The 26,526-nt window shown below is 45.1% G+C and overlaps 2 protein-coding genes across 5 annotated transcripts in view; one reads left to right on the forward strand and one right to left on the reverse strand.

The window, feature by feature from the left end:
* The first annotated feature begins 1,569 nt into the window (after positions 1–1,569).
* On the forward strand, positions 1,570–14,250 carry anp32a (acidic (leucine-rich) nuclear phosphoprotein 32 family, member A). Of its 3 annotated transcripts, XM_072464566.1 has the most exons (8): positions 1,572–1,862; positions 3,729–3,878; positions 4,077–4,199; positions 6,666–6,864; positions 8,679–8,788; positions 11,716–11,770; positions 11,856–11,870; positions 13,812–14,250. In XM_072464566.1, the coding sequence occupies exons 1-8, from the start codon at positions 1,809–1,811 to the stop codon at positions 13,922–13,924; spliced, it is 819 nt and encodes a 272-aa protein (XP_072320667.1). In that variant the 5' UTR covers positions 1,572–1,808; the 3' UTR covers positions 13,925–14,250. The 3 variants fall into 3 exon arrangements, with proteins under 3 accessions (XP_072320665.1, XP_072320667.1, XP_072320666.1); XM_072464564.1 differs by lacking the exon at positions 13,812–14,250 and having other exon boundaries at positions 1,570–1,862; positions 6,666–6,872; positions 8,681–8,788; positions 11,842–12,146; XM_072464565.1 differs by lacking the exon at positions 13,812–14,250 and having other exon boundaries at positions 1,573–1,862; positions 11,842–12,146.
* A 3,151-nt stretch (positions 14,251–17,401) lies between these two features.
* coro2ba (coronin, actin binding protein, 2Ba) overlaps positions 17,402–26,526 on the reverse strand; it is a 91,764-nt gene continuing 82,639 nt past the window's right edge. The window contains exons 11-12 of one of the 2 annotated variants that reach the window (XM_072464899.1): positions 26,077–26,216; positions 17,402–17,797 (exon numbers count right to left, since the gene is read on the reverse strand). In XM_072464899.1, coding sequence (XP_072321000.1) covers positions 17,663–17,797; positions 26,077–26,216 — 275 coding nt within the window. In that variant the 3' untranslated portion in view covers positions 17,402–17,662. The remainder of the gene's footprint in view (positions 17,798–26,076; positions 26,217–26,526) is intronic. The other variant, XM_072464898.1, reaches the window with a different exon arrangement.

Genomic DNA, 26,526 nt, shown 5'->3' on the forward strand with positions numbered 1-26,526 from the left:
GTTGATTCCACTTCAGAGTAAAAGAAAAGTATCTCTGTGGAGTCGATCCAGGAGTTTGTTCAGAGCAAAGTTGGAGATCATTTCATCAAGGGAGGCGAAGCAGCATTATTAAGGATTCTGAATAGAGTTCTTAAGATTTCAAAATAAGATTGTCAAAACTAAGCATTTTGTATTTGCCAAGGATGTTGCAGAAAAGTATCTTTTTGAAAAGCGTTGGACATCGTTTCTCCTCAAACTTCTCCCTTTCTCTCACAATGAAAAGACAACGGCCCGTTCGTGTGGAATGAGGCGTACGTCCACTGCAGCATGTTTAGTTCTCCTCCACTTTTAGTTCCACTGCAGCACGTTTAGTTCCACTCCTCCACATTTAGTTCTGCTCCTCCACGTTTAGTTCCGCTCCTCCACGTTTAGTTCCACTCCTCCACGTTTAGTTCCACTCCTCCACGTTTAGTTCCACTCCTCCACGTTTAGTTCCACTCCTCCTGTCGATCTGGGGCATCGGGAAAATGCTCTGGCTTCTTCTGCCCGTGATCATTTCTACTGGAGCACACACATAAACCGCTGTCTCTGAACGTCCAGGAAAGTTTGTTAAACACGTAATAGTTTGTATGTGAATTCTGCCAGTGTGGAGTTTTGCTGATGCATGCTGGGATTGTGTGATGTCACTATCGTCATCGTGGAGTAAAACAGCTCAATAAGCACCATCGTTACAGTCAAACATTTACACAAACACATAACTTTCCTCCTTCAGGACACAGCCAGAGGGAGGGCTTTGTCACACTCCTGAGGTGAGTTTGGCTCCCTCTGGTGGCCACACTGCTGCATGACCACCAGCACAGACCTGCCACTCAAGAGGATTTGCCTCCTGAGCTGCACTTGACTCCTCCAGCCTCTTCTCTGCTCCAGCCTCTTCTCTGCTCCAGCCTCTTCTCTGCTCCAGCCTCTTCTTCTTTGCTCCAGCCTCTTCTTCTCTGCCCCAGCCTCTTCTTCTCTGCTCCAGCCTCTTCTTCTCTGCCCCAGCCTCTTCTTCTTTGCTCCAGCCTCTTCTTCTCTGCCCCAGCCTCTTCTTCTCTGCCCCAGCCTCTTCTTCTCTGCTCCAGCCTCTTCTTCTCTGCTCCAGCCTCTTCTTCTCTGCTCCAGCCTCTTCTTCTCTGCTCCAGCCTCTTCTCTGAGGACCAACATCTGACAGAATGCACTTTTAACACATTTATGGAACAGAATATCTATTTTTCTTTTCTATATAATTCACTTGTTAAATTAAGGATAAATACACGGCCAATTCATAAACAGAAAATAAATCAAGACAGGATTAAGTTTGATTCCATTGTTTTTATTTATGCAAAGAACAAGAAAAACACATCGAGTCATTTCATATTTAAAAAGTAACGTCCTGTCGTATAATGTCAGCTGTATTATGTGCATTAAAGCTGCACTTTACATAAGACTTAAGGATGTTATGTGAAGAGTGGCTCCAGCACGTGCGGGAGCAGCAGCTTTCTGACACTGATTTGCTTTCAATATTTAAACATCACATTATTCACGTAAACTTGAGACAACAAACAACCAAACTTCGCATGAAAACCCCACCCAGTTGTAGAACGGGGCCCCATTGGCCCGCGCGCGTGTAAATCCGTTATCTCTTTAGGGGCGCTCCGCCATTGGCTGGCGGTGACGACAATCCCGAGCCGTAGTCCCGCCCACCGAGCGGATCAAGTTTGAATGAACAACAGCATCTGATCTGGAGCTGCTAGTTGCATTTTGCAGTAATTATTAAAAGTGTACGTCACATCGGGGCGCGCGGATCCAGGATGGACATGAAGAAGCGGATTCACCTCGAGTTGCGGAACCGCACTCCGTCAGACGTAAGTTGCCGCGCGGCTGCTCCGGCTCCGTTACTCCCGCTAATGGAGACCTTTCGTGTGATGCCTTCGCGTGGAGAGACAAAGTTTCTTCTAAGTTGGAGGTGATGGAGGCGCCCGCCCGCGGTGCCGGAGCGCGTTCCTCCCGGTGCACAGGTAGCACAGGTGGGAGAGCGCAACTTTAGAGTGACCCTCAGCCCGCGTCTTTATGTGCACTTTAGAATGCAGCAGCAGCGCGTTCATGCAGCGGGATAAACACGGACCGGACGAGAGCGTTTCTCTCCCGCGGCGTGTTTCCCCCGCGCGGTACTTCAGCCGCTAAACGCCTATTTCCACCGTGATTCGGTGTTTACGCGTCCGCTTCGGTCGGAAGCGCCGCGGCCGGTTCGAGCCGTGCACTCGGCGCCTGAAGGATGCGGACCTCAAAGTCATGAAATGATCCTCTGCGTTAAAGAGCAAAAAGGTCTCAGTGGTGGTAATAAAAGCTCATTAAAGCTGTAATTAAAGCTCACATTAAAGCGCGGAGCTCGTTTATGGAACACAAGCTGTAGCCGCGGGGCTCAGCGGGCAGTGCGGGGAGACGACAGCCGGAGTATGTGCCTGCTGTGCCCGCAGAGGCCCGGAGGAAGCGCCGCTCCTCCCGCGCCACACGGCCGGGCTCGGACCTGGAGCGTCTGACCGCGCGGCCGGCGCAGAGCGACGAACCTCGGCTGTTCCGTCGAGGTCGTCGCCGTCTGCGGCCGGAGCGCGTCGGCCACAGCGACAACAAACCGCCGCCGTGTTGTTGTTCTAGTTTTCCATAACTAGGACAAGCCGCCATTTTACTGAGAAACAAAGGCGCCTCGAAACGCATCGAAACCCGCGTTTATTCGACACAAATGACGAAGGATTCTTCATACCTTTTTATAAATAGATGTCTATACGCGCCATCAATCCATTCGTCACTGTTTAGCGCGAGCTACAATGAAAGGTTTTGCCTGGTGCTATTTCTAATCGGCTTTGCCGCCCCTCCTACTCCAAATGACCCTGTGCACGACTCGTAGCTGTGTTTGGCTCGAGCCTCGCGCGGCTCGCGCCACAGACACGCGAACACGGCTCATGTCGTCACACTTGTTCTGAAATGTGCCCAAATGATACAAACTAAAGTCACAAAACCAACTCAAATGTCAGCGCTGCAATGTATGTCGTCTTTGGAATATTGGGCCTATATTTTTATAGTTCCGTTCCTGGCTGCTGATTGGCTGAAACCTGCTCGTGGTCTCTGAACCAAACACTTGATCTGGTGCAGAGAATATTCATCCGCCAAATTAAAAAAGGCCAACAATTTCACTCCTCTGAGCCCTATTAGAAGACTTATTATTATTTGTATTTATATATTATTTTTGTGTGCCTTTTGTTAAGCTATTATTTTCGTTATGAACAATATTTCCAACAGAACATAATATAATCTAAATCGGTTCTTTATGTTTTTGATTTCTGGGCCCAACCTTTTCAGCACAAAGTAAACTGGCCTGGGATCATGATTCCATGATATAGTTTGGTGGCTCTTAAGTGGATCCTGCGGCGCTATGGGCTCCTGGCCTGTGGTGAAGAATCACTGAGCTAAATAATATGCATTGCTTGTTAATGAACAACATGATATATAAGCTGTAAAGCTGTGGGATTGCAGCCATGGGCTTTTCCATCTGTCGTCCTGCATTCATCCTGCCTCCAGTGCACTAAGTGTCTTGCCCAAGGATTCTGTAATAACTACGCTTCTCACTCTGAGCGAGGGTTCGAACTGCCAACCTTTAGTGCTCTGACCACTGGGCCACTGTGGCCCTGATAACATTATGCACATTGTATTCTAAGTTGTTTCTATCTCTACAGGTCAAAGAACTTGTTCTAGACAACTGTCGTTCAAATGAAGGGAAGATCGAGGGTCTGACGGATGAATTTGAGGAGTTGGAATTTCTAAGCACAATCAACGTCGGTCTGACAACAGTTGCCCACTTGCCCAAGTTAAATAAACTCAAAAAGGTGATTGTTTATCCTTGTCATGCTGTGTAGAGTTTGTGTTGGCTCAAATAGATGACCAAAAATGTATCTTTGGAAAATATAATGAATTTTAATGTTAATGTAATAAGAGTTTTTGGAGCAGAAGCATAATAATCACATTTTTGGTTTGCAGTCAGATTCTTACCGCTGACATGTAACTGACTGTGTTTAATTTGCCAGCTTGAACTCAGTGACAACCGGATCTCAGGAGGGTTGGAAGTCCTGGCAGAGAAATGCCCCAACCTCACACATCTCAACCTCAGCGGCAACAAGATCAAAGACCTCAGCACAATAGAGCCATTGGTGAGTGTGAGGCCTGCAGCACCTCCATGTGCCACAGATGTATGTTCTACTGCGCCCGTGTTTACTGAAGGATGTCATGATGTCACCCATGAGTGTTGCCATTACTGTGAGGAAAACATCACCATTTAAAGAATATTCACCATTATTACTGAGACTGTGAAAACCCATCGAGCACGTTACTATTTCTCTAGTTTGGGACCAGCTTTATGAAATTAAATTGTCTGAATGACATTGCAATAAAATTACAATAAAATAAATGTTACAATAAACAGCCAGATAAATAAATTATTTAGATTTAAAAAAAATTGCTTCTAAAATAGTCACAATTATTATTTTTTAGTCCTGACGATTATGTTCTGGCTGAAATAATCACAATTATCTGAATAATCTTGACATCCCTAGTTTACTGATCCAAACAATTCAGCCTCCTGCCTCTCTCTCTTGAAGCTTGAGGGCTCCGGGGGGCCCTCCTTAAAGGGAGAATATTTTGCAGAATCAATTGTTATGACCTTTTGACCTTGTTTCAAGAGTGTTTCCTCATCATAAAGTTGTATTTTGATTGATTCCTACATGTTTGCCTTATCCTGTTTTGTCCTGCAACTGAGGCTCAAGTGCTCAGAAAATTTCAGTTTTCACCTACCCCCTATCCCAGCCCACATCCCTGTACTTATTTGCAATTGTTTCTAAAATGTCACATAGCCACTTTTCAAAAATAAAACAATGTACCGTTATATTAGAATCTGCTGCTCACTCGAACAGGAAGTCATGGACCTGTTTCTATGTCATTTTAGATTATTACGATGAATAAAATGTAAAATTATCTACTTATGAAGAAAGAAACAATATGACTCTGCTTCTTTGTGTTCAAGAGCTATACCGTGTGGAGTGCGGTCCACTTGAGGGGTCCGAAGGGGCCACGAGTGGTACTAGCTCCCAGAATAAGAGAGAACGCAGAGTCGGATGAAAGCAAAATGTCAAAAAGCAGGTTTACATTTAAAAAAATACATCTCACCAAACTCTGACTTTTTCTTACGGAAAAAAACAATTCCAATGCTTTACATAAAAGGTTAAAACGCAGCATAGAGGCGCAGAGACGTGAAATAAATGCAGAAAAAGCTGATGATAAATTGGAAGTCGTTTCCTGTTTACTTTAGCCATTTCTCACAAACTTGGAATTACTAAACATTTGCTTAACAAATTGCTGAGATTGGCATCGTGAAGAAAAAGTATAGTTTCCGGTTCATGTTTGTTGACGTCAGCGAGACAGGCCCTGAGACAGGCTGAAGTGAACTGGTCTGGGGACCATCTTTTCTGGGGTGTCCGCGGTGTTTGCCTCCTTTTATGTTATTGCTACTGATGCACAGAATTGCATTTAACTTGTAATAACATCTCCATGGAGACAAGAGGGGAAAGTTCCCATCTTAAAGTATATAACATAGTCGTATGTTATGATCTTTGTTCCTCTGCTCCTCATGGTCCCACGTAAAAGAGGAGGGTCAGTATCACTAGATTCTCTTTTGCTCAGATGCTAATTTACATGCCAATTATTATTTAAAACAAAACAACAAAAGGTTTACACTCTCAGTAGTCAAAAAAACAAAAAGTTGCTTTAATCCGATACAATCAGACATCTTGGTGTGCATGTAAACACTTTACTCCAATAGAAATCGGCATTCAAAATCTCCGATTGAGACGCCCAGATTATGCGATTGCGTAATCGCACTGAAACTAGACGAGGATTGTGCGCATGCTCCACGACCCCCGCTGACCTATGACCCCAGAAACAAAACCATACAAGGAAGAACAAAACCATACAAGGAAGAACAAAACCATACAAGGAAGAACAAAACCATACAAGGAAGAACAAAACCGCAGATGAACTAAACTATCCATCTTGCTGTTGTTCGAAAATGCGCATGACAGTTGTTTTATATGAGACGCAAAAGGTCAACCGGAATGGGGGGTTGTATTAGTCCACTGAAACGACGCATATCGCCACCTAGTGTTAGGAGGACGACACGTTCTTGTCTTTCTCGTCTGCCTCGTCTGCATGTAAACTGGACGAGGACAGAGCTTGTCCAAGACGTCAAAACCGAATGTTATAAAAAAAAGTTTTTTTTGTTTGCATGTAAACGAGTAACTGAAAAAAGCTTTGACCTAAATGTGGTGGATGGGTCGGTACCAGCCCAAACGCTCTGGATTATTTGCTAGTGGTCAATGACAACAGTATGGAATGCCACGTCTATGGGTGGACCAACCACCAGAAGAGCATAGTGCACCTTTAAACCATGAATGTATATGTTAATAACTCACCTCTGATGGGGGGAAAAAGTGTTGAAGCATCACCTGTTGCACAAATCAGGTCGACTTGATTTGTAAATCAGGTCTAAGCTGGCACTAACCAAAAATAAACCGGGTCTAAACCAGAACCAGCCGGACTATGACTGACCTGTGCTTTGTTTCCAGAAAGAGCTGAAGACTCTGAAAAGCCTCGATTTGTTCAACTGTGAAGTGACAAACCTGAACGAGTACAAAGACAACGTGTTCAAGCTGCTCCCTCAGCTCACCTACCTGGACGGCTACGACAAGGACGACAAAGAGGCGCCCGACTCTGACGCCGAGGTGTACGCCGAGGGGCTGGACGACGACGACGACGACGAAGACGGTAAAGGACTCTACACCGGGAACATTACAGAAAGATTCAATCCAAACATGTATCCTTGTTGATTTGTGATAATCAATGTCGCAGAAAAGTAAATATTAGAGCTGGGTTTCGATTCAAATTTCAAGAACCGATTCGATTTCGATTTTTACGTTTCAAAATCATTTTTTTCCGATTTCTCAGATTCCATCCGATTTCGATCTGATTTCGATTGGATCCGGGGGTTAATGTTATTAAAAATGAAAAATGTATTTGAACCGTTTCCTTCACTTCATGACTGTGTAGAGAAGCAACATATTAAAACTAGTATTATATCAATATTAAACAGCAAATCGTACAAGTATTGGTAGTTACTGATGGAAGACTGATGAAAAGGTTAAGGGTCAATCTACCTTCAAGAAAGATCATCCAGGAGTCCTGAATTATCTTTCTTGAAGGTAGATTGAAGTTCACTGAGGGAAATGTAGAAAATGATGTATTTAAAAAAAAAAAAAAAAAATTAAAATCGATTCTTTGGACGTACGAATCGATAATCGGTCATTAATATGCAAATCGATTTAAAAATCGGAAAATCGATTATTTCAACCCAGCTCTAGTAAATATTGTTCTAACACCAACGTCTTGAACATCTGACAGAAATGAGCTCTTTTGAGTTTCTGTTTTACAACAGTGAAAAATAGACGTGAACCATTCCTCACATTCCCGCTGCATCCTCATTATTCACCGTGATTAGGTTTATGAGCGTTTTTCGCTACATTGAGGCCAGAGCAGAGTTTATGTCAGATAACTCTAACTCGAATCCTTGAGCTGATTGTTTTGTGCGGCACAGAGCGCTCGCCTTCACTGCAGGGGAACGCAGCGTGTGTCCTTGAGCACCCAAAGCTGGCCCAGTGCCAGGTTTGGGCCCTCAGCGATGGCACTGCAAGGAGCCTGGTCCGGTCATTTTGGTCAAGCTCGGCCCCCACTGTGTTAAAGGCGTAATGGACGATTTTTCGGCGATTTCAGAACTCGGGCGGAAGTGCGCCTGATACGACACACGTGCGTTTGTTTATTAGCGCGACGGATCGCTCAAACTGTCTTTCTCTGTCTTAATTTTGTGCCGTACACTGAGGGAACTATATTATGACAGATCCATGCGCTTAGGCACGCGGAAACGTGCTGCTCTCGTGGGGACGAGCCACGCGTTCTATGATTGTTACTTGATTGATTGTTATTGTGGCAGGACTAATCGACAGTCCACGCCACGAGGAAATGAGACTCGGATTTGGCCCAAAAAATCGTCCTTTAACAAACCATGGGCGTTGTATTTGTGTTTTATAATGTTAGGATCAAATTAAAAACGGAAAATAAAACTGTTTTATTTAAATTTTTCCTTTTTTTGTTTTTAAAATCGAAAATCATGAACAAATCATACACAGATTAAAAACATGCGGGACATATATGGACCCTTGAATGCTACGGTCCCTCCTCTCCGTGTGCTATTTAAGGCACAGGACTGTCCTAATTAGACTGTATTCATTATTCTATTTATGCCCGTGAAGGCTGTTTTATTATGATGATCTCGTCCTTCTGGAGATGGTTATGTGACTCCAGGAAATGTCTTTGGCGTGTTACCCGTGTTATGTTTTTCAGTGCACTAGTTTTGAGGTTTATTAGTTATGATTCTGGCGCCACACCACGCCCTCAGAGCTCCACCCCCTGCAGCGCCGACACTAGAGAAAAGAAATGAGCTCCTCAGAGCTCCAGGGAACAGCCCACGACGTGTCTTCTTTAAAAAAATCTGTTTATTTGATTGTCTTTGTCTTCATCCGATGTAGACGAGGAGGAGTACGATGAAGATGCAGCTCCAGGAGACGAAGAGGAGGAGGAAGGAGAGGAGGACGAGGAGGAGAACGAGGAAGAGGAGGAGGACGACCTCAGTGGAGAGGTCAGGGCTTTACACATGGGGTCAAAGGATTTCTATATTTAAGTCCACAAACTCTGTCAATTTATCCACACAACTTTTACATCACATGACCTGTAACACAAGTGCCGACAAATGCTTAAAAGTGACTTGTTGAGGCGTCGACGTAAATGTGCTCGACCTCAGAGCCGAGTTGCTAAGTGATCGAGAACATGAGCGTCGAACTATTAATGCTAAAGTTTGTACTTGTCAGAATGGCGTCATATTCACGATGCACGTTAGTTAGCTGGTGGAGCACTTGCAGCTCAATAGTTGGTTAACGGTTCATCTTAACCCAGTGCTTTTTTTCTTTTCACTGGTCTGGCCCACAATGCTTTGCGAGAGCAGGGCAGCTCAACGGCACGACGCGGCTTAAAGAAAGCAGATAGAAGCGCAGATTAGGCCTAATTACAGTAGCGTGCGGTGGCTTATATGAGCGTGAGAGCAGACCTGTGGTGTTCATCAGTGTTTAGTGGGCGATAGAAAAGTGAAAAAAATAAATATGAATAGGAGAGTGGGATCTGAACCCGGGTCTCCCACATGCAGGATCAACGCCCATCTTATTCAGCTACATTCTCACACCTTATCATAGTGCTGAATGGATTTAATAAGCCCATTTCACCGACCAATTCATTGCACAACTTGACCGGGCCTCGGAACACGGCCCGGGACTGTTCCGCTGGGGTAAAGCAGAATCATGCTTCCCGCGCAGTTTTGCCCAGCGGCCTGTAGGGGTCAGTACAAGACACCGTAACTTCAGCCAAGCTTCAGCTGCAGAAGTCAGGGGGAAACGGGCTTATTTGGATAAATGTTAGAACAATTCATATATAGTTGTGACACACGGCCATTTTAGATTTTATTGGCCAATCACTGAATGCCTTGACCGCCCTGACCGCACGCCACTGAGTAATTATGAATATGAATCGTGTAACGAGAAAAGACGACGTGGATGAATATAACCACATTCACGAGTGCGGACACAAACATGGAGGGAACGTGGAGGGAACGTGGAGGGAACGTGGAGGGAACGTGGAGGGAACGTGGAGGGAACGTGGAGGGAACGTGGAGGGAACATGGTGGGAACATGGTGGGAACATGGCGGGAACATGGCGGGAACATGGCGGGAACATGGCGGGAACATGGCGGGAACATGGAGGGAACATGGAGGGAACATGGAGGCAACATGGCGGGAACATGGCGGGAACATGGCGGGAACATGGAGGGAACATGGCGGGAACATGGCGGGAACATGGCGGGAACATGGAGGGAACATGGAGGGAACATGGAGGGAACATGGCGGGAACATGGCGGGAACATGGCGGGAACATGGCGGGAACATGGCGGGAACATGGCGGGAACATGGCGGGAACATGGAGGGAACATGGAGGGAACATGGAGGCAACATGGCGGGAACATGGCGGGAACATGGCGGGAACATGGAGGGAACATGGCGGGAACATGGCGGGAACATGGCGGGAACATGGAGGGAACATGGAGGGAACATGGAGGGAACATGGCGGGAACATGGCGGGAACATGGCGGGAACATGGCGGGAACATGGCGGGAACATGGCGGGAACATGGCGGGAACATGGCGGGAACATGGCGGGAACATGGAGGGAACATGGAAGCAACATGGAGGGAAAGGTTTTACTTCGGGAGCATCTAGTGGTCAAACTAAGAGCAGGTTTCTACTTTCTCCCACACTTTTATTTTGACCATTTGAAAAGTGACCAGTCTAAACTTAAATAGCGTGACTCAAACCCCCTTCACGCCAGCAGCTACTACTTTTCACCTGGCGCCCTCTGCTGGAGACAGTGGCACCGCTCCACTCTTCAATTGCAGTCGTAATAATAAATGAGGCTGATTTGATTTTTGACAAACATCTAATGGTGATTTCTCTGACAAATCATGTTTTTGAAATTGAAGGATAACGTTCAAAGAGCGATTTTAACACAACTATTTCAGTGGTTGACATGTATTTTAGTCAAATGATTATTTCTATTGTGCACTGAAACTTTATCAACCAAGTAAGAGTTTAAATATTAGAATTATAAGAATTAATGATTTGAATAATGCCATTGTCTTGGTTATGAAGAAGTCTTTTTGTCTGAGTCTGTTTTGTCTCAATGTTGATAATGATCAAAATGAGACATTATTTTATAGTTGACAAATCGCAAACAGTCGATCGATTTCAGTCTGTAAAGGTCTAAACTACAGAGTTTTTTTATAATAAGACAAATATTTCATTTTAATATAACAAATCACATTTCTAGTAATTTGGTTCTATTTATGATACTCACAGGCTTGATGTGGTCAACCAGCTTTGATGATCATAGACTCTGGGACAGTCACAGCATGCACTGAGTCTGAAGAATGACCCGGTCATTCAGCTCATTGTTTGTCCAGTGTAAAGCAGACCATAATTACAGCAGTGTTTTGGCCATAAGAACTGAGCAGAATGCGCTAAAGTCTCCAACCAATCAGACGTGGCCTGACCACTTGTGTGGCCAATCACATTTGGGGCCAGCCCTGGGCACTGCCCGTTTGGCACAGAAATTGCCCCGGTCTCCTCGCCCATGTCATTTCCAGTTTGTCTTTTTCAGCAGATAATGAGTAAAACTGCACATTGGCCCACATTGGTCCACATTGGCCCACATTGGTCCACATTGGCCCACATTGGCCCACATTGGCCCACATTGACCCACATTGGTCCACATTGGCCCACATTGGCCCACATTGGTCCACATTGGTCCACATTGGTCCACATCGGCCCACATAGGCCCACATAGGCCCACATTGGTCCACATAGGCCCACATAGGCCCACATTGGTCCACATTGGTCCACTCCCATGAAGACTGTATCTCTCCAACACTTCCTAACGGGACCATTTTCTCTGATTTGTTTCTCAGGAGGAAGAAGAGGAGGACCTGAATGACAGAGAAGTGGACGACGAGGACGATGAGGGTACGTGTCCAGCTCCACGGGGACCGTAAGGAAGAGGGGTAAATCTGACTAACGCTGGTGTTTGTGTGCAGAGGAGCGAGGGCAGAAGAGGAAAAGGGATGTGGGCGATGAAGGAGAAGAAGGAGAGGAAGGAGAGGACGACGAGGACGACTGAGGCTCCGGCCGGACTCTTTGGCTGTGCTCTGTTTTGAACTGTACCTCCCAGCAGCCCCGGTGTTATCCCCCTTTCATATTGCAGTTAGGCGAGTGTTGGTTTTTCTGTTCTTGGCCAGTCGGGTTAGATGGGTCGCCTGCACTGCAAAAACAAATATCTACACGAGGTAAAACGACTTGAATTCAGAACTCTTGGTTTGAGATGGAAAGTGTTTTTTTGTTTTCTTAACATTCCTTTTACATAAACATTTGTAGATTTTAAAAGTTAAAGCCCAGATAATTGATAATATGAAACTAGTGTCAAAACTAGATACTCATTTGAGCAAGTATTGATACAAAATAAATCCTATTACTTGGACATAATGTGAACTTTCCTGAATAATTTGAGAATGTTCTTCAGCTTCATCAAGAACTAGTGTAAAACCACGAGCTAATATATATTTTGTATAGAAATGTACATTCTATGTCTAAAAATATGTTTTTATTTTTTACCAAAATCAGTATCGAGTATCAAGCCTTTTTCTTAGTATCTGAATGAATTTGAATAGATTTGACAAGAATCTGTCATTTTAATTTGAAACCAATCAGAACTGACATACTTTAAATCATGTTTCTGCTCAGTTTCAGCTCAACGTAAAGATGTGAGAGTTCTAAACATTGGTGGGTCTTTGGGGGCAAACGTCCGTAAAGCTGCAGTAGTAAAGTAAATGTGAGTGTGATGGAACAACTGCTGGGTCAGGTCAATCCATTATCGCTCCAGACGCTCAGTCTCTCTTCAGCGGGTTCGACGTCACTGTTTGAACGTTTCTGCTCTGAACCTCCCAAAATGCATTTCAATATTGAACAATGAGTTTGGAAATAGCTAGAGTTGAATAAACCACAAAAAACACATCTAAAGTAGTAAAACCACTCAAAACAAGACCCATTTTCTGAATCCAAGTTCTTTTTAAGTCCTGCAGATTTGGACTGTTTTGCCGTGTGGAGAGTTGAACTCTCTGTGTTCCAGTCTTTACCGTCCACGTTAAACACTTTGTGGACACACATTTTGTAATATCAAATATTAGCAAAACCTTTTTAAGAATTTGAGTTTGTTTTCTCACCCAATGTGTAAGAGCAGTTTCTGATGACTTCTGTATTTTAAGGCTTCAATGAGGAAAAGGAAAAACAAAAAAAGAGTGCATGTCTATTACATTTCATCGTGGACCACTGGATCTCATGTGCGGCTGTCCTCTCCTGGTCCCAAACCTCTGCATTGTTTCTTTTTAATGTAACTTATGTGTGTAGTGTCACCAGTACGCCCGCACTACTAAAACAGATGTCTGCGTGGGTTTAAATGACTTGAATATTATGTTTTCTTTCTAGCTTTTTAGTCGTTGTAAATTGATAGAATTCAAAGAATAAATTATTTATTATACCTGGAATATTGGACATGGTTTTAAACTTTTTTTTGGGGGGTTATTTCAAGGTTAAAACAACATAATGTCATATTTTATGTTCGGCGAATGTGTACTTTGTAATCAAATGAACTAAAATGAGTTAATCCGAGACGTTTTCTTTGGATCAACATGAAAGTACATAATGCATTCTCAGCTCTTTCTACGAGTCAAAGTATTCGAGGTTTAATGAGTCCGTCTAAACGACTAGAATCCCCACGTCTTTTTAAGCTCCTGTAGTTGTCTGTTTTTGCAGTGCATGCTCTGCTGTCTGTCCTGGTGTGAAACTTGTACTCGACCCTCGCAGGGCGTATGTCTGCCCTTATCAAAGCCCCCTCCTCCTCTCAGCCCTCAGCTTTGATAGTTCGGGAATTACGTGTTCTTGTAAATAATGACCAAATCTATTTTTTTGTATTCTCTTTGATGACGGCAGACATTTTAACACCACAACTGAGGTCAAACTTTGAATTGTACTATGATGTTAAATATGTATGCTGCTTTATCTACAAGACGCAGTGAGACATTTCTGGAATTTGAGAAGATCTTTGTACGCATTACGTTTCCATGACGACACCATCAGCGTTTAGAATCTCTTTGTTTTCCTCACGTTTTTCCCCCCGACACGTCCGTGGCATTGTTTGAATTTGTGGTAGTGTAGAGGAGATAGAAAAGGAGTTACAAAGGCAGCATTTGTGCGTTTGAAAAATTTATTGTTTCAAAGTGTAATCTCTGGAAAAAAAATGTCAGTTTTTGAGAGTATGTTTTCACTCTTCTGTGTCATGGTCAGATTGACCTACCTCAGTGACTTTTTCACTCTGTTCAACCCACTGTCATCAGCCAAAATTATGTTTATTTTCCCTCGCATTCCCTTCAATAAATCCCTTTTATATATGACGTCCGCACTCCTTTTGGTGCAGCACAGATGCATTCTGGGGGACGTGGTGCAGCTGAAGCCAGAAGCACATGGAAGAGCAATAACAGAACTGACCCAGACAAAACCAGAACTCAAAAAGCAAGTTTCTCCAGCACACGTTACGTCTCCAGATATTGAGTTATGATGGATTTGATCTCAATCAAACATCACGTCTGTTCATACACTACAAAAAGCCTTCTCTGCATCAGTGGTGGAAAAAGAAACCAAGTAGAAAAGTAAAAGTACTGTGTTTAATCCATTTTTTAGGCATCTGTACTTTAAGTAAATTTAGCTGTAGATACTGTTTACTTTTACTACATCAATCGTAAGTATCTATGTTTTTACTCCAGTACTTTCCGCCTTGGGGACCAGGTTTTGACAAAGCTATAATAAACATGACACCATAAATGAACTAATGGATTAATTTCCTTCCAAACAGCAGCACAATTGGTTATTAAGATCTGTACATTTGTTTTTAATAGTTCTCAAAATCGTTTTTACCCTAAAACTACATTTTTAACTGATACATCAATACTTTCATTAAGTATTATTATGTGTGGTACCTTTACCAATATTTTGTATCTATTACTTTTGCCCCTGTATCTGTACTTTTACTTAAGTGACCAGCGTGGGTACTTGTTGCACCACATCAGCACGTACAAGACTCGGCTTAACACTTTGACTCACTGCGACTGTTCTGAGTGTTAATGCCACGCCCGGTTTATACACTGAAAACTCAAGCAACATTTAGTTTGAAATAAAGTTGTGTGTGGAACCTGAAACTGTGGATATTGACAGTGATTTAACAAACATTGGGCAATTGAACTGAAGTAGATTTACTCTGAATTGTTACTTCAAGACAAATCTGACTCCAGCTCCTTGTACTTCGCCTCCTTCACATTCATCCCACACACAACCAAACATCCAAAATCACATTTCCAGCTCTTATTGTCACATTCTTCTCCCACTTTTCTGTACAACATTTTCATTTCACATTCGAGTAGAAAAGCACGATAGCAAAATAAACTGTAAGTCAATCCCAGATATTAAAATAAGTACTTATTTTCTTGAAAACAAGTAAATATACAAACAAAATACAATCTAAAATCTAAATAACTGCAAAATATCTATTCCTTCCACTTCCTTCCTCTTGCACATCAATCTCTGCAACATTCAGGCAAGTCTAAAATCTAAAAGCATCAAAATAGTCAACGTACTGTTAATACAAAAACATTGGGATTAACAAATATACAAAGTTATTGGCTAAAAACATGGAAAAATAAATAGAAACAAATACTTTACACCTCCTGCATTGTCCAAAGTAGCCCTCGGTAAAAACAAACAAGAACTAGACTAGACCATGAGTGAAACTGCATTTAGTCCAACGAGCCTTTTAATATAAGTACACAGGGCCGTTTCTAGCTTTAAAGGGCCATTGTAAGAAACTGAGGGGCCCCAAGAGACAGATATACACTCTACAATTATTATAAAGTATTCAAATAAACATAAAGCAAACAAAGTAAACACGAATTGAGGGCGAGATGTGAATTATCAAGTATCCAAAGAGGCAATTATGTGTATTTATATTAGTCTGAATTATTATATATAAGGAATTCAGACTGCAGCGTTATTTGAAATGTAATAATTCAATTTATTTTAGGTTAGCATTAGCGTTGAGACCTTAATAAACACATCCTTCACATACTGTCTGCGTTTATGAACCCATGACTCTTTAACTTAAATGTTAAATATTGATTATTTTCACGCAACTCTGAGAAAAACACAGAAAATTAAGGCGGAAGAGGATTTCTGGACATTCGAGTCAGCCGGACGCAGCAGCGCGGTGCTGTGCAAAGAGCCAGTTGGGAATAACACAACAGTCTTCTTCTTCTTAGGCCCCTAGTGGCTCATGGGCCCCTGTGCATGTTCCTCTGCCTGCCTCATGCTAGAAACGGCCCTGATGACAAAGGACCTGAAAACAAAGGATATTAGCAGCTAGTGAAAGGTGACGCTAAATCTAGAATCGTGTTCGGCGCAAGCGTTTGAATGTCAGCCATTTTGAGTGAACAGCAGCAGAGACTAAGGCCTTGGGCGGAAGATCAGGAGCCAGTCTTTCTCCTCTGTTTGGCTTCTAAAAGGTTCAGAGGAGGACAAAGTTTGGTACACGTCGGAACAGTTCATTGCCACATAAATAACAGGAAAGGCATGGTGGCATTTTACAATATCTGGCAAAAATGTACAGTCAAATTAGAAAAACAAATTCTAACATTGCATCAACGCTAAAGGTGAACCCCACACGACTTCAAGTGGTTCCCAGTTCCATATATGGGCAGATACAGCAGAGACAAGGACTTCTGACGTGATGTGAACCCAGCCTGGATCACGGGACGGCTCCGTACGGGCGGGAGGCGGGAGGCGGGAGGCGGGAGGCGGGAGGCTCGGGTGTCATCGCCCGATTGGACTCTTTGGTCTGGCTTTATTATGTTTTTACTCATTGAAAAATATCTCAGATCTTTGCTATTCACTCTAGATTATTGATTGGGATTTGCTCATATATATATTGATATATGGTGACACTAAATTTGGTGATTATATTGTCATTTGAGTTTTTTTTTTTTTACAGTTTGTTGCTTTTTTAGAAAATGTATGTTTAATGCAACATTTTATGCAATTCTGTTTTATGCAACATTTTAAAGACATGTTACATAAGGGTATGATATTAAGTTTTAAATAGTGAATTGGATACATTTAACTTATTAGCCATTTTGATGTTTAAAATGGATGCATTTCATATTAAAGAGGCTGTACTCATTTCATGTAATAAAGTAAAATGTGTTTTTGCCCCAGCATAGATATATAGTCAAATCAGACTGCTGTGTGCTGTCTGCATCTAAATATAGAGCGCAAATATAGAACGCTTTATTTGGCGCAAAAGCAGGAAGTGCGCTGTTAGCATGCTAATGTTTGTCAGCTTTACTGTGATGGTTAAGATATCTCTGAAAGTTATGAAAAACACGTATGAACTCATCACAGTGAATATTTAGGATGCTCACAGTAAACTAGGAAAGTGAAGAATAAATGTGGACGGATGCAGTCAAAGTAGCAGCTGTACGTGAGTGCTCAGCGCTGTGCAGTTAGGGTTTGGGATTACAAGGAATGGTGGGATTTGCTAGCAGATGTCACATGTTTTAATTGCTACTGATCAAGTATATTAATGATTATCATATTGTAAAGATGATGATGATGTTTGTCCAAGCAGAGTTAGGACATGCACACTTAGACTATCAGTCCAAAGCAGAAAAGAGCCAAATCAGGTAATGACACGTCCCAAAGGCAGGCGTGGGCTCAGAGCAATGGGGGTCAGAGTTCTTCAGGTTTCTGAAGGGTCAAAGGTCAGACTCCGTTTGGGCTGACGTTCTTCAGGTTGTTGAGCTCCAGTTCCAGCTGTCGTATCCTCACGTCTTTAGAGGCCAGCTCCTCCTTCAGCCTCCTCAGCTCCTCCTGCTGCCGGAAGAACGTCCGCAGCATCTGCACACACAGGACCGCCGCGGTAAGCCAGAGCTCGCTGTGCTACACCCTGACCTTAGCTACACCCTGACCTTAGTTTCACCCTGATCTTAGCTTCACTCTGACCTTAGCTTCACTCTGACCTTAGCTTCACCCTGACCTTAGCTACACCCTGACCTTAGCTTCACCCTGACCATAGCTTCACTCTGACCTTAGCTTCACCCTGACCTTAGCTACACCCTGACCTTAGCTACACCCTGACCATAGCTACACCCTAACCTTAGCTTCACCCTGACCTTAGCTACACACTGACCTTAGCTTCACCCTGACCTTAGCTTCACCCTGACCATAGCTACACCCTGACCTTAGCTTCACTCTGACCTTAGCTACACCCTGACCTTAGCTACACCCAGACCTTAGCTTCACCCTGACCTTAGCTACACCCTGACCTTAGCTTCACCCTGACCTTAACTTCTCTCTGACCTTAGCTTCACCCTGACCTTAGCTACACCCTGACCTTAGCTTCACTCTGACCTTAGCTTCACCCTGACCTTAGATTCACCCTGACCTTAGCTACACCCTGACCTTAGCTTCACTCTGACCTTAGCTTCACCCTGACCTTAGATTCACCCTGACCTTAGCTACACCCTGATCTTAGCTACACCCTGACCTTAGCTACACCCTGACCTTAGCTACACCCTGACCTTAGCTTCACCCTGACCTTAGCTTCACTCTGACCTTAGCTACACCCTGACCTTAGCTACACCCTGACCTTAGCTTCGCTCTGACCTTAGCTACACCCTGACCTTAGCTTCACCCTGACCTTAGCTTCACCCTGACCTTAGCTACACCCTGACCTTAGCTACACCCTGACCTTAGCTTCACTCTGACCTTAGCTTCACCCTGACCTTAGCTACACCCTGACCTTAGCTTCACTCTGACCTTAGCTTCACCCTGACCTTAGCTTCACTCTGACCTTAGCTACACCCTGACCTTAGCTTCACCCTGACCTTAGCTACACCCTGACCTTAGCTTCACCCTGACCTTAGCTTCACTCTGACCTTAGCTTCACCCTGACCTTAGCTACACCCTGACCTTAGCTTCACCCTGACCTTAGCTTCACCCTGACCTTAGCTTCACTCTGACCTTAGCTACACCCTGACCTTAGCTTCAGAGCAGAAAAAACATTGATCTTGTGTGTTCAAAATGAGGTCCACTCTAGATTTGTAACTCAAGTTGAATTGATAGTTGACACATTTTTTATTGTGTTGACAGAACATTCAACAAGTCAATAGTCTTATTAGGACATGTACTCATTGTGTCACATTGATTCGTTCTTATGCACTCGACCAAGAGCCAGAATTGTCCTGGTGCCAAGACTTGGTGTACGATAAATGTGATTTTAGAAATGACAGACAGGGATAACAATCGACCACCATCTTTACATCGTTAAACTATTGGCTTGATTTTCAGCCAAACAGACATTTGTAACACAGTTCATAAACTTTATTTACTCAAAATTGATTTTAATTTTGTTTGTTTTTTTAACTTAAAGGGTGCACTATTTGATTTATAGTGTTGTAGGGGAATGGAGATGGACATTCCACGGCCAGATAACAGAAAATCTCTCTTTGAACATTGGGGGGTTTTCGTTCTCCCTCTCTCTCTCACCGCAGGAGCCGCTGTGACTTTCGTAATAACAGACCTTCTCCCCCACAGTCTTACAGGAGGACGCCCGATGAAAACTATGTTTTATGTGATTATGCCATGAATGTTTGTCCGAATCAACTCCATACACCGTATGTTTCACCTTGTGTTACGTATTTTTCCACTGTTTAAGGTTTTATATTCCCAATGCTTTAACTCGAGTGCCCATCACAGAGGTGAAAGAAGATGTAAAATGTATCTACCTCAAGAAATAATGTGCAACTGCCAAAACTGTTTAACGTGTAAATGTTAAAGCAGGGTTCAATGTTTTTGCCATTATTATTTACGTTACTCCAGTTTTATTTTCTCGGCCAGGAAAATGTTAAACAGGAAGTCGTCGCAGTAGCGCCCGCCCCTTTCGCTCCCAGCATGCCCTGCGGGCTAGGTGACAAAAAGACGCTCCGAGCTAGGAACGCTCTCTTCTCTTCTTGCTCTCTTCTTCTTTTTTTTGTTTAAGCCTTTGTCTATCTCTTTGAAGCCGTCTCCACGGACAAGCCTTTTTATTTTTCCTTTGTCTCAACAAAGCGTCCGCCACGTGGGTCGAAAAGGCTAGGCCAGCCTCATTGCCCCCCTGAACTCTGAAAACACCTGGAAACACCTGGAACTAAGCTTAAGCGCTAAACCGGACAGAGACTTTCTTTTCTACTTCGCTTCTCCTATTTTTGAAGTAATCTACGCCGTTTACGTGGATCAGCGCTACGTTCTCATCTGAGTAAAGGCCGCGTGAGGAGCTAACACGCCGCTAAAGCGTTCTACCGCTAAGGAACTCCCGGACATCGCCACGCGACGCCTCGCGCCACCACTACCGTGTGCGGTTCTTTTGTGGCGTGATTTGGGTAGAACTCAGCTGTTCCTCCTCCCTTTAGCTTCTCACTTTCCCTCTTTTTGATATAGATTAGCATAGACACGTTTGGTTATCAAAGGCAAAACCCTGGTTTAACATTATCTGCATGAAATCTGCTGTTAAATCTGATATAACATCACCTATGATTTACCTGTGCGCATTTCTGCTCCGGTGCCCTTTTTGATTGCCCTTTTGATAAATAAACTACACGAAAGAGTTATTGACTATTGTTTGTTTGATTAGACTATGTGTAAGTCCCTGAATCGTGAAACACCCTTCAGACCTTTTACCGAGCGCGATTAAGGACCGTATCTTAGCTTTTTGGGTTTTACCCTGGTGCCCCGTCTTGTCTCGTTTCTGCTAAGAAATCTTCCTTAATCATAAACTGAATACCTGTAGTTTGAGACCCTACAGTGTTGTAGTATAATCCTTATATTTAAAACATTAATTCAGAATAAAAATAGTGCCAAAAAGTGCTATAGCCACTGAGTGCGTTAGCTTCAGATTTAGCTTTTTGTGCCCTGTTCACAAAATAGAAATAGGTGAAAATGGGTCAATTTTTGAAGAGAGATACTCGGGACTCGTTTTTTGGTCTTTTTTAATCATTATTTGCTTATTTATATATTATTTTGTATAAAATGTAAAAAATGTGTTCAGGTTTTTGGAAGTACTTCAATGAAAATAAGTTAGTGTATCTTTTATTTCTGTATAACTAGACAACCAACCCATGATTGGACCAAGCACATTTATTATATGTATTATATTATATTATATTATTCAGAAGCTCCTAATTAGGGGGGAGAGCCTGAGCTTGTGCGGGATGTTGAGCGGTAACAATTAGATACAGTCTCTGACGTTGCCTGTGAGGAGAAGCGGCGGGCTGGTGTGTACTTGCTTATAGCTCCACAGCTCAGCCACCACGTGTTAGAGTTCTCCCCACGTACCTGGCCTTCTTGGAGTCCTTGGGAGGACTACTGGACAGTGCACCGGGGACTCTGTTGTTCAACTACGGGACTTTGACAGTGACACATGTAGAGGGGTGATCGAAAAGAACGGCTTCCCCGATCTGAACCCGAGCGGAGTTCAGTTATTGGACTTCTGTGCTAGCTACAATTTGTCCATAACAAACACTATCTTCAAGCACAAAGATGACCATCAGTGGCATGGCACCCGGACACCCTAGGCCAGAGAACAATTCTATTGTTGGCGTGTCATCTGACCTCCGGCCGCGTGTCTTGGACACTCGGGTGAAAAGAAGAACAGAGCTGTCACCAATGACCACCTGGTGGTGAGTTGGATCCGCTGGTGGAGGAAGAAGCTGGACAGCTCCGAGTGGACCATGTTCTCAACCTCCATTGTCAATGCGGCTGCTCGGAGCTGTGGTTGCAAGGTCTCGTGCCTGTCGCGGCAGCAAGTCCCAAAGTAAGGGATGTTGTCAAGCTGAAGAAGGAGGCCTCTTTGGCTTGTAGGACTCCTGAGGCCATTGACAGGTATCAGCAGGCCAAGCGGGCCGCAGCCTGTGCTGTCGCAGAGACAAAAACCTGGGGCTGGGAGGAGTTTGGGGAGGCCATGGAGGAGGACTAACAAAGAAATTCTGGCAAACCGTCTGGCGCCTCAAGAAGGGTAAACAGTGCTTCACCAACACCGTTTATGGTGCGGGTGGAGACCTGCTGACCTCGACTAAGGATTTTGTCGGACGGTGGAAGGAATACTTTGAGGACCTCCTTAATCCCACTGTCACGTCTTCCGAAAATGAAGCAGAGACCGGGGACTCAGTGGCTGACTCGTCCATCCCCCGGGCTGAAGTTACTGCGGTTGTAAACTCCTCGGTGGCAGGGGTCCTGGGGTGGATGAGATCCGCCCCGAGTACCTAAAGTCTCTGGATGTTATAGGACTGTCTTGGCTGACACGTCTCTGCAACATCGCGTGGCGGTCGGGGACAGTGCCTCTGGACTGGCAGACCGGGGTGGTGGTCCCTCTGTTCAAGAAGAGGGTGTGTTCCAACTACAGAAGGATCACACTCCTCAGCCTGCCCGGTAAGGTCTATTCCAAGGTACTGGAGAGGAGAATCCGACCGATAGCCGAGGAGCAGAGTGGTTTTCGTCCTGGTCATGGAACACTGGGCCAGCTCTATACTCTCCATCGGGTGCTCGAGGGTTCATGGGAGTTTGCCCAACCAGTCCACATGTTCTTTGTGGATCTGGAGAAGGCTTTCGACCGTGCCCCTCGAGGTGTCCGAGCTGTGTTCGCATTGCCGGCAGTAAGTCAGACCTGTTCCCAGTGCATGTTGGACTCCGCCAGGGCTGCCCTTTGTCACCGGTTCTGTTAATAGTTTTTATGGACAGAATTTCTAGGCGCAGTCAGGGGTCGGAGGGTGTCCGGTTTGGGGACCACAGGATCTCATCTCTGCTCTTTGCAGACGATGTTGTCTTGATGACTCCATCAAACCCGGACCTGCAGCACTGGGACGGTTTGCAGCTGAGTATGAAGCAGCAAGTCATACGGGAGGAGCTCGGAGTAGAGCCGCTGCTCCTCCAGCTGAGGTGGCTCGGGCATCTGTTCCGGATGCCTCCTGGGCTCCTCCCTGGAGAGGTGTTTCATGTCCCACTGGGAAGAGGCCCCATGGAAGACCCAGGACACGCTGGAGGGACTATGTCTCTCGGCTGGCCTAGGAACGTCTCGGGATCCCCCTGGAGGCGTTGGAGAAAGTGTCTGGGGAGAGGGAAGTCTGGGAGTCTGCCCCTGTGACCTGGCCCCAGATAAGAAAATGGATGGCTATTTATTACATTTAAGATAAGATAAGATAAGATAAGATATTCCTTTATTGTCCCACACGGGGAAATTTCATTGGTGCAACGCAGGAAGATACAGAGGCAGATACAGAAGAAAAGAACAGATCACTTATAGGAAGTCTGAAAAACACTTTTAGTAGAAGATCTCCTATAAACAAAAACTCCCATAGACATATAAATAAATACATAAATACCATTGCATGTGATAACGACAGTAATTGCACATGAATATGTGTCACGACAGCACATAGATTGCACATGAATTTCACGGTAATTGCACATGAATCACAACAGTAATTGCACATATGACGGAATTGCACATGGTTAGGTCAGTATTGCGATTGTTCAGGACTAACAGTGTTTGTTATAAAGTCTGACAGCAGCAGGAAGGAAAGACCTACGAAACCTCTCCTTCCCACAGCAAGGGTGGATCAGTCTCTCACTGAAGCTGCTCTCCAGAGCGGACAGAGTGTCCTGCAGGGGGTGAGAGTCATGGTCCAGCATAGATATGAATCTAGCCAGGACCCTGCTGTCCCCCACCTCCTGCACCAAATCCAGAGCACAGCCCAGGACGGAGCTGGACTTCTTGATGACTTTGTCCAGCCTCTTCCTCTCCCTCTCTATGATGCTGCTGCTCCAGCAGGCCACACCGTACAGGAGGGCTGATGCCACCACAGAGTCATAGAAGGTCTTCAGGAGTGGCCCTGTCACTCCAAAAGACCTGAGTCTCCTCTGGCTCTTCCTGTACAGTGCGTCTGTGTTATGAGTCCAGTCCAGTTTGTGGTTCAGATGAACACTCAGGTACTTGTATGAGTCCACTCTCTCAATGTCCCGTCCCTGGATGTTCACTGGTGAGGGGGCAGTGGAGTGGCGTCTGCGGAAATCCACCACCATCTCCTTGGTCTTCCCCGCGTTGATGAGGAGGTGGTTCCGCTGACACCAGTCCACAAAGTCCTGCGCCAGTCCTCTGTACTCCGCATCATCGTCGTCCGTGATGAGTCCAATGATGGCAGAGTCATCAGAGAACTTCTGCAGGACACAGCTGTCCGTGTCGTGCCTGAAGTCTGCAGTGTAAAGGGTGAAGAGAAAAGGTGCGATGTCAGTGCCCTGGGGCGCCCCCACACTGCAGGTCCGAGTGTCAGACACATAGTCCCGGGCTCTCACAAACTGGGGTCGGTCCGTGAGGTAGTCCAGGATCCACTCTGCCAGGTCGTACTCCACACCAGCCGTCTCCAGCTTGTCCCTCAGGAGCAGCAGTTGGATGGTGTTGAAGGCGCTGGAAAGATCGAAGAACAGGATCCTCACAGAGCTGCCAGGCTTTTCCAGGTGAGAGAGAGAGCGGTGCAGCAGGGAGATGACGGCGTCCTCCACTCCGATGCCAGGCCGATATGCAAACTGCAGCGGGTCCATGGCTGAGCTCACGGTGGAGCGGAGGTGGTCCAGGACCAGCCGCTCCAGTGTCTTCATCAAGTGGGACGTGAGAGCCACTGGCCTGAAGCTGTTGAAGTCTTTGGCGCGCGGTGTCTTAGGCACAGGTACCAGACAGGAGGTCTTCCAGACCTGTGGTACCACCCTCAGCTTCAGGCTCATGTTGAAGACATGCTCCATAACTCCACACAGTTCATCTGCGCAGGACTTAAGGAGCCTGGGGCTGATGCCGTCAGGTCCTGCTGCATTCATCACTTTAATCCTCTTCAGCTCACTCCTCACCTCTGCTGCTGTGACAGTCAGTGGTTGGCAGGGGGACTGTGTGCTGGGAGGATGGGTGAGTCCAGGCGAAGTGGGGAGCTTATGATCCGGGGCAGCGAAGCGAAGAGGAACAGATGTAGGGCATTGTCCAGCTGTGGAAGAGGGAGCATGCAGCTGTGCAGGGGGAGGGGCGGGTGACCGATCAAATCTCAAGAAGTGAGCATTTAAATCATTCATCCACTGTAGATTTTGAAGCCAGAGATGGTTTTCAGGCTTCTCCACACTCCCTGAATGTTCTTTTGCTGCAGCTGCTCCTCCATCCTCCTCTTGTAGCCGGCCTCAGCCTGCCTGATCTCCCTCCTCAGCTCCTTCTGCACAGTCCTCAGCTCCTTCTTGTTCCCTGACCTGAAGGCTCTCTTCTTCTCCTTCAGCAGAGCCTTCAGTTCACGGTTAATCCATGGCTTGTTGTTTGGAAAACACCGCACCGTCCGGGAGGGAACAATGTTTATTGCATATATTATATTTATTAGATGAATTGTCCTGCATTGCTGGCTTGAAAAATATTAGCCTCAAACCGTGGGACTAATGAAGCCTGCGTAAGTTCACCTGGAAGACCTAACTCCATCTGCGTCGACCACCATGGCAGGGCACTTCTCCCCAGCTCCATCATCGCACTCAAGCAGGCGTCCGCCTGTCCGTCTGTGAGAGCCAGATCCCTCCTTCACACGGAGCTCCTCCAGGTTTCTATTTTTCCCCAAGGAGGTTTTTTTGTCGTTTTTCTTGGCCGAGAAGGAGGGTCTAAGGACAGAGGACTCCCGCGTCATCGCCCCTCGCACCTGTTCCCCATCCTCAATCAACGCACTCAAGTCACCCCTCCCCGGGCACGGCGCACCTCCCCGCTCCCAATCAGCGCACAGGCGGTTGCATTTAAGCCCTCAGGCAGATGGCTCGGTCGCTTCAAACCGTACTGCGACCCACCACCTCCCCTCTGCATCCATCTCATCCTAATCATCCTCTCTACCTTCTCTCCATATCTACCACCACCAGTCTCCAGGCCCTGGGGGGAGACATCTAATTCAATTAGATTATGGAGTGCCCATAATCGCTATGTCTTCCGCCGGGGTCTGAGCGCCAAATAATTTTCGTAATAAAGCTTGCTAAACGATCTTTCCTGTGTTCTGTGAGTCTCTCCAGGGTGAAATAAAATAATTAATTGTATCCGACTAGAAAAACCTAAAACTACACTCCTGCATGACATAAAGTCTCACCTCGTTCTCTGTTCTGGGCGGCACGTTCTCTAGCAGGTCGATGCCGTTCACCACCACACTCTTCTCCTTCTTCACTGGAGCTTTGAACACCAGCTGGTTTGGCCGGCTGTATCCTTCTTTTAGGGATATCAACACGGGATCTGATTAAAGAAAATGGGTTTTAGACATTGGTGCAACTTTAAACTTGATCACAACTGTTGGACAGAATGACTCCACCTTCAGACACAGGTCTGAGGGGAAAAGGTCCTTTCAAATGAAATCAAAGTTCAATAACCTGCCAACGAAATATTCACATTTCATTTACACTTTTTTTCATGTAAAATGGCACTATTTAACTTTTTAAGTGGAGGGTTTATATTCTCCATGGAGACACTGTTGTAAAAGTGGCATTCAATGTTACTACTATTGATCATTCAACAAGTCCAAGAAGATTTGAGGGATTCCGGAGCT

This window comes from Eucyclogobius newberryi, unplaced genomic scaffold, assembly GCF_026437365.1.
Source record: "Eucyclogobius newberryi isolate DKJ021-1_F unplaced genomic scaffold, fEucNew1.0.hap1 SCAF_5, whole genome shotgun sequence".
Lineage (NCBI taxonomy): Eukaryota > Metazoa > Chordata > Actinopteri > Gobiiformes > Gobiidae > Eucyclogobius > Eucyclogobius newberryi.

Excerpts from the sequence above, each read along its gene's own strand:
- anp32a (XM_072464566.1), top strand. The coding sequence starts at position 1,809 with ATGGACATGAAGAAGCGGATTCACCTCGAGTTGCGGAACCGCACTCCG. Across the intron at positions 1,863-3,728 it reads GGAACCGCACTCCGTCAGAC|GTCAAAGAACTTGTTCTAGA; the intron begins GTAAGTTGCCGC and ends CTATCTCTACAG. Across the intron at positions 4,200-6,665 it reads TCAGCACAATAGAGCCATTG|AAAGAGCTGAAGACTCTGAA; the intron begins GTGAGTGTGAGG and ends CTTTGTTTCCAG.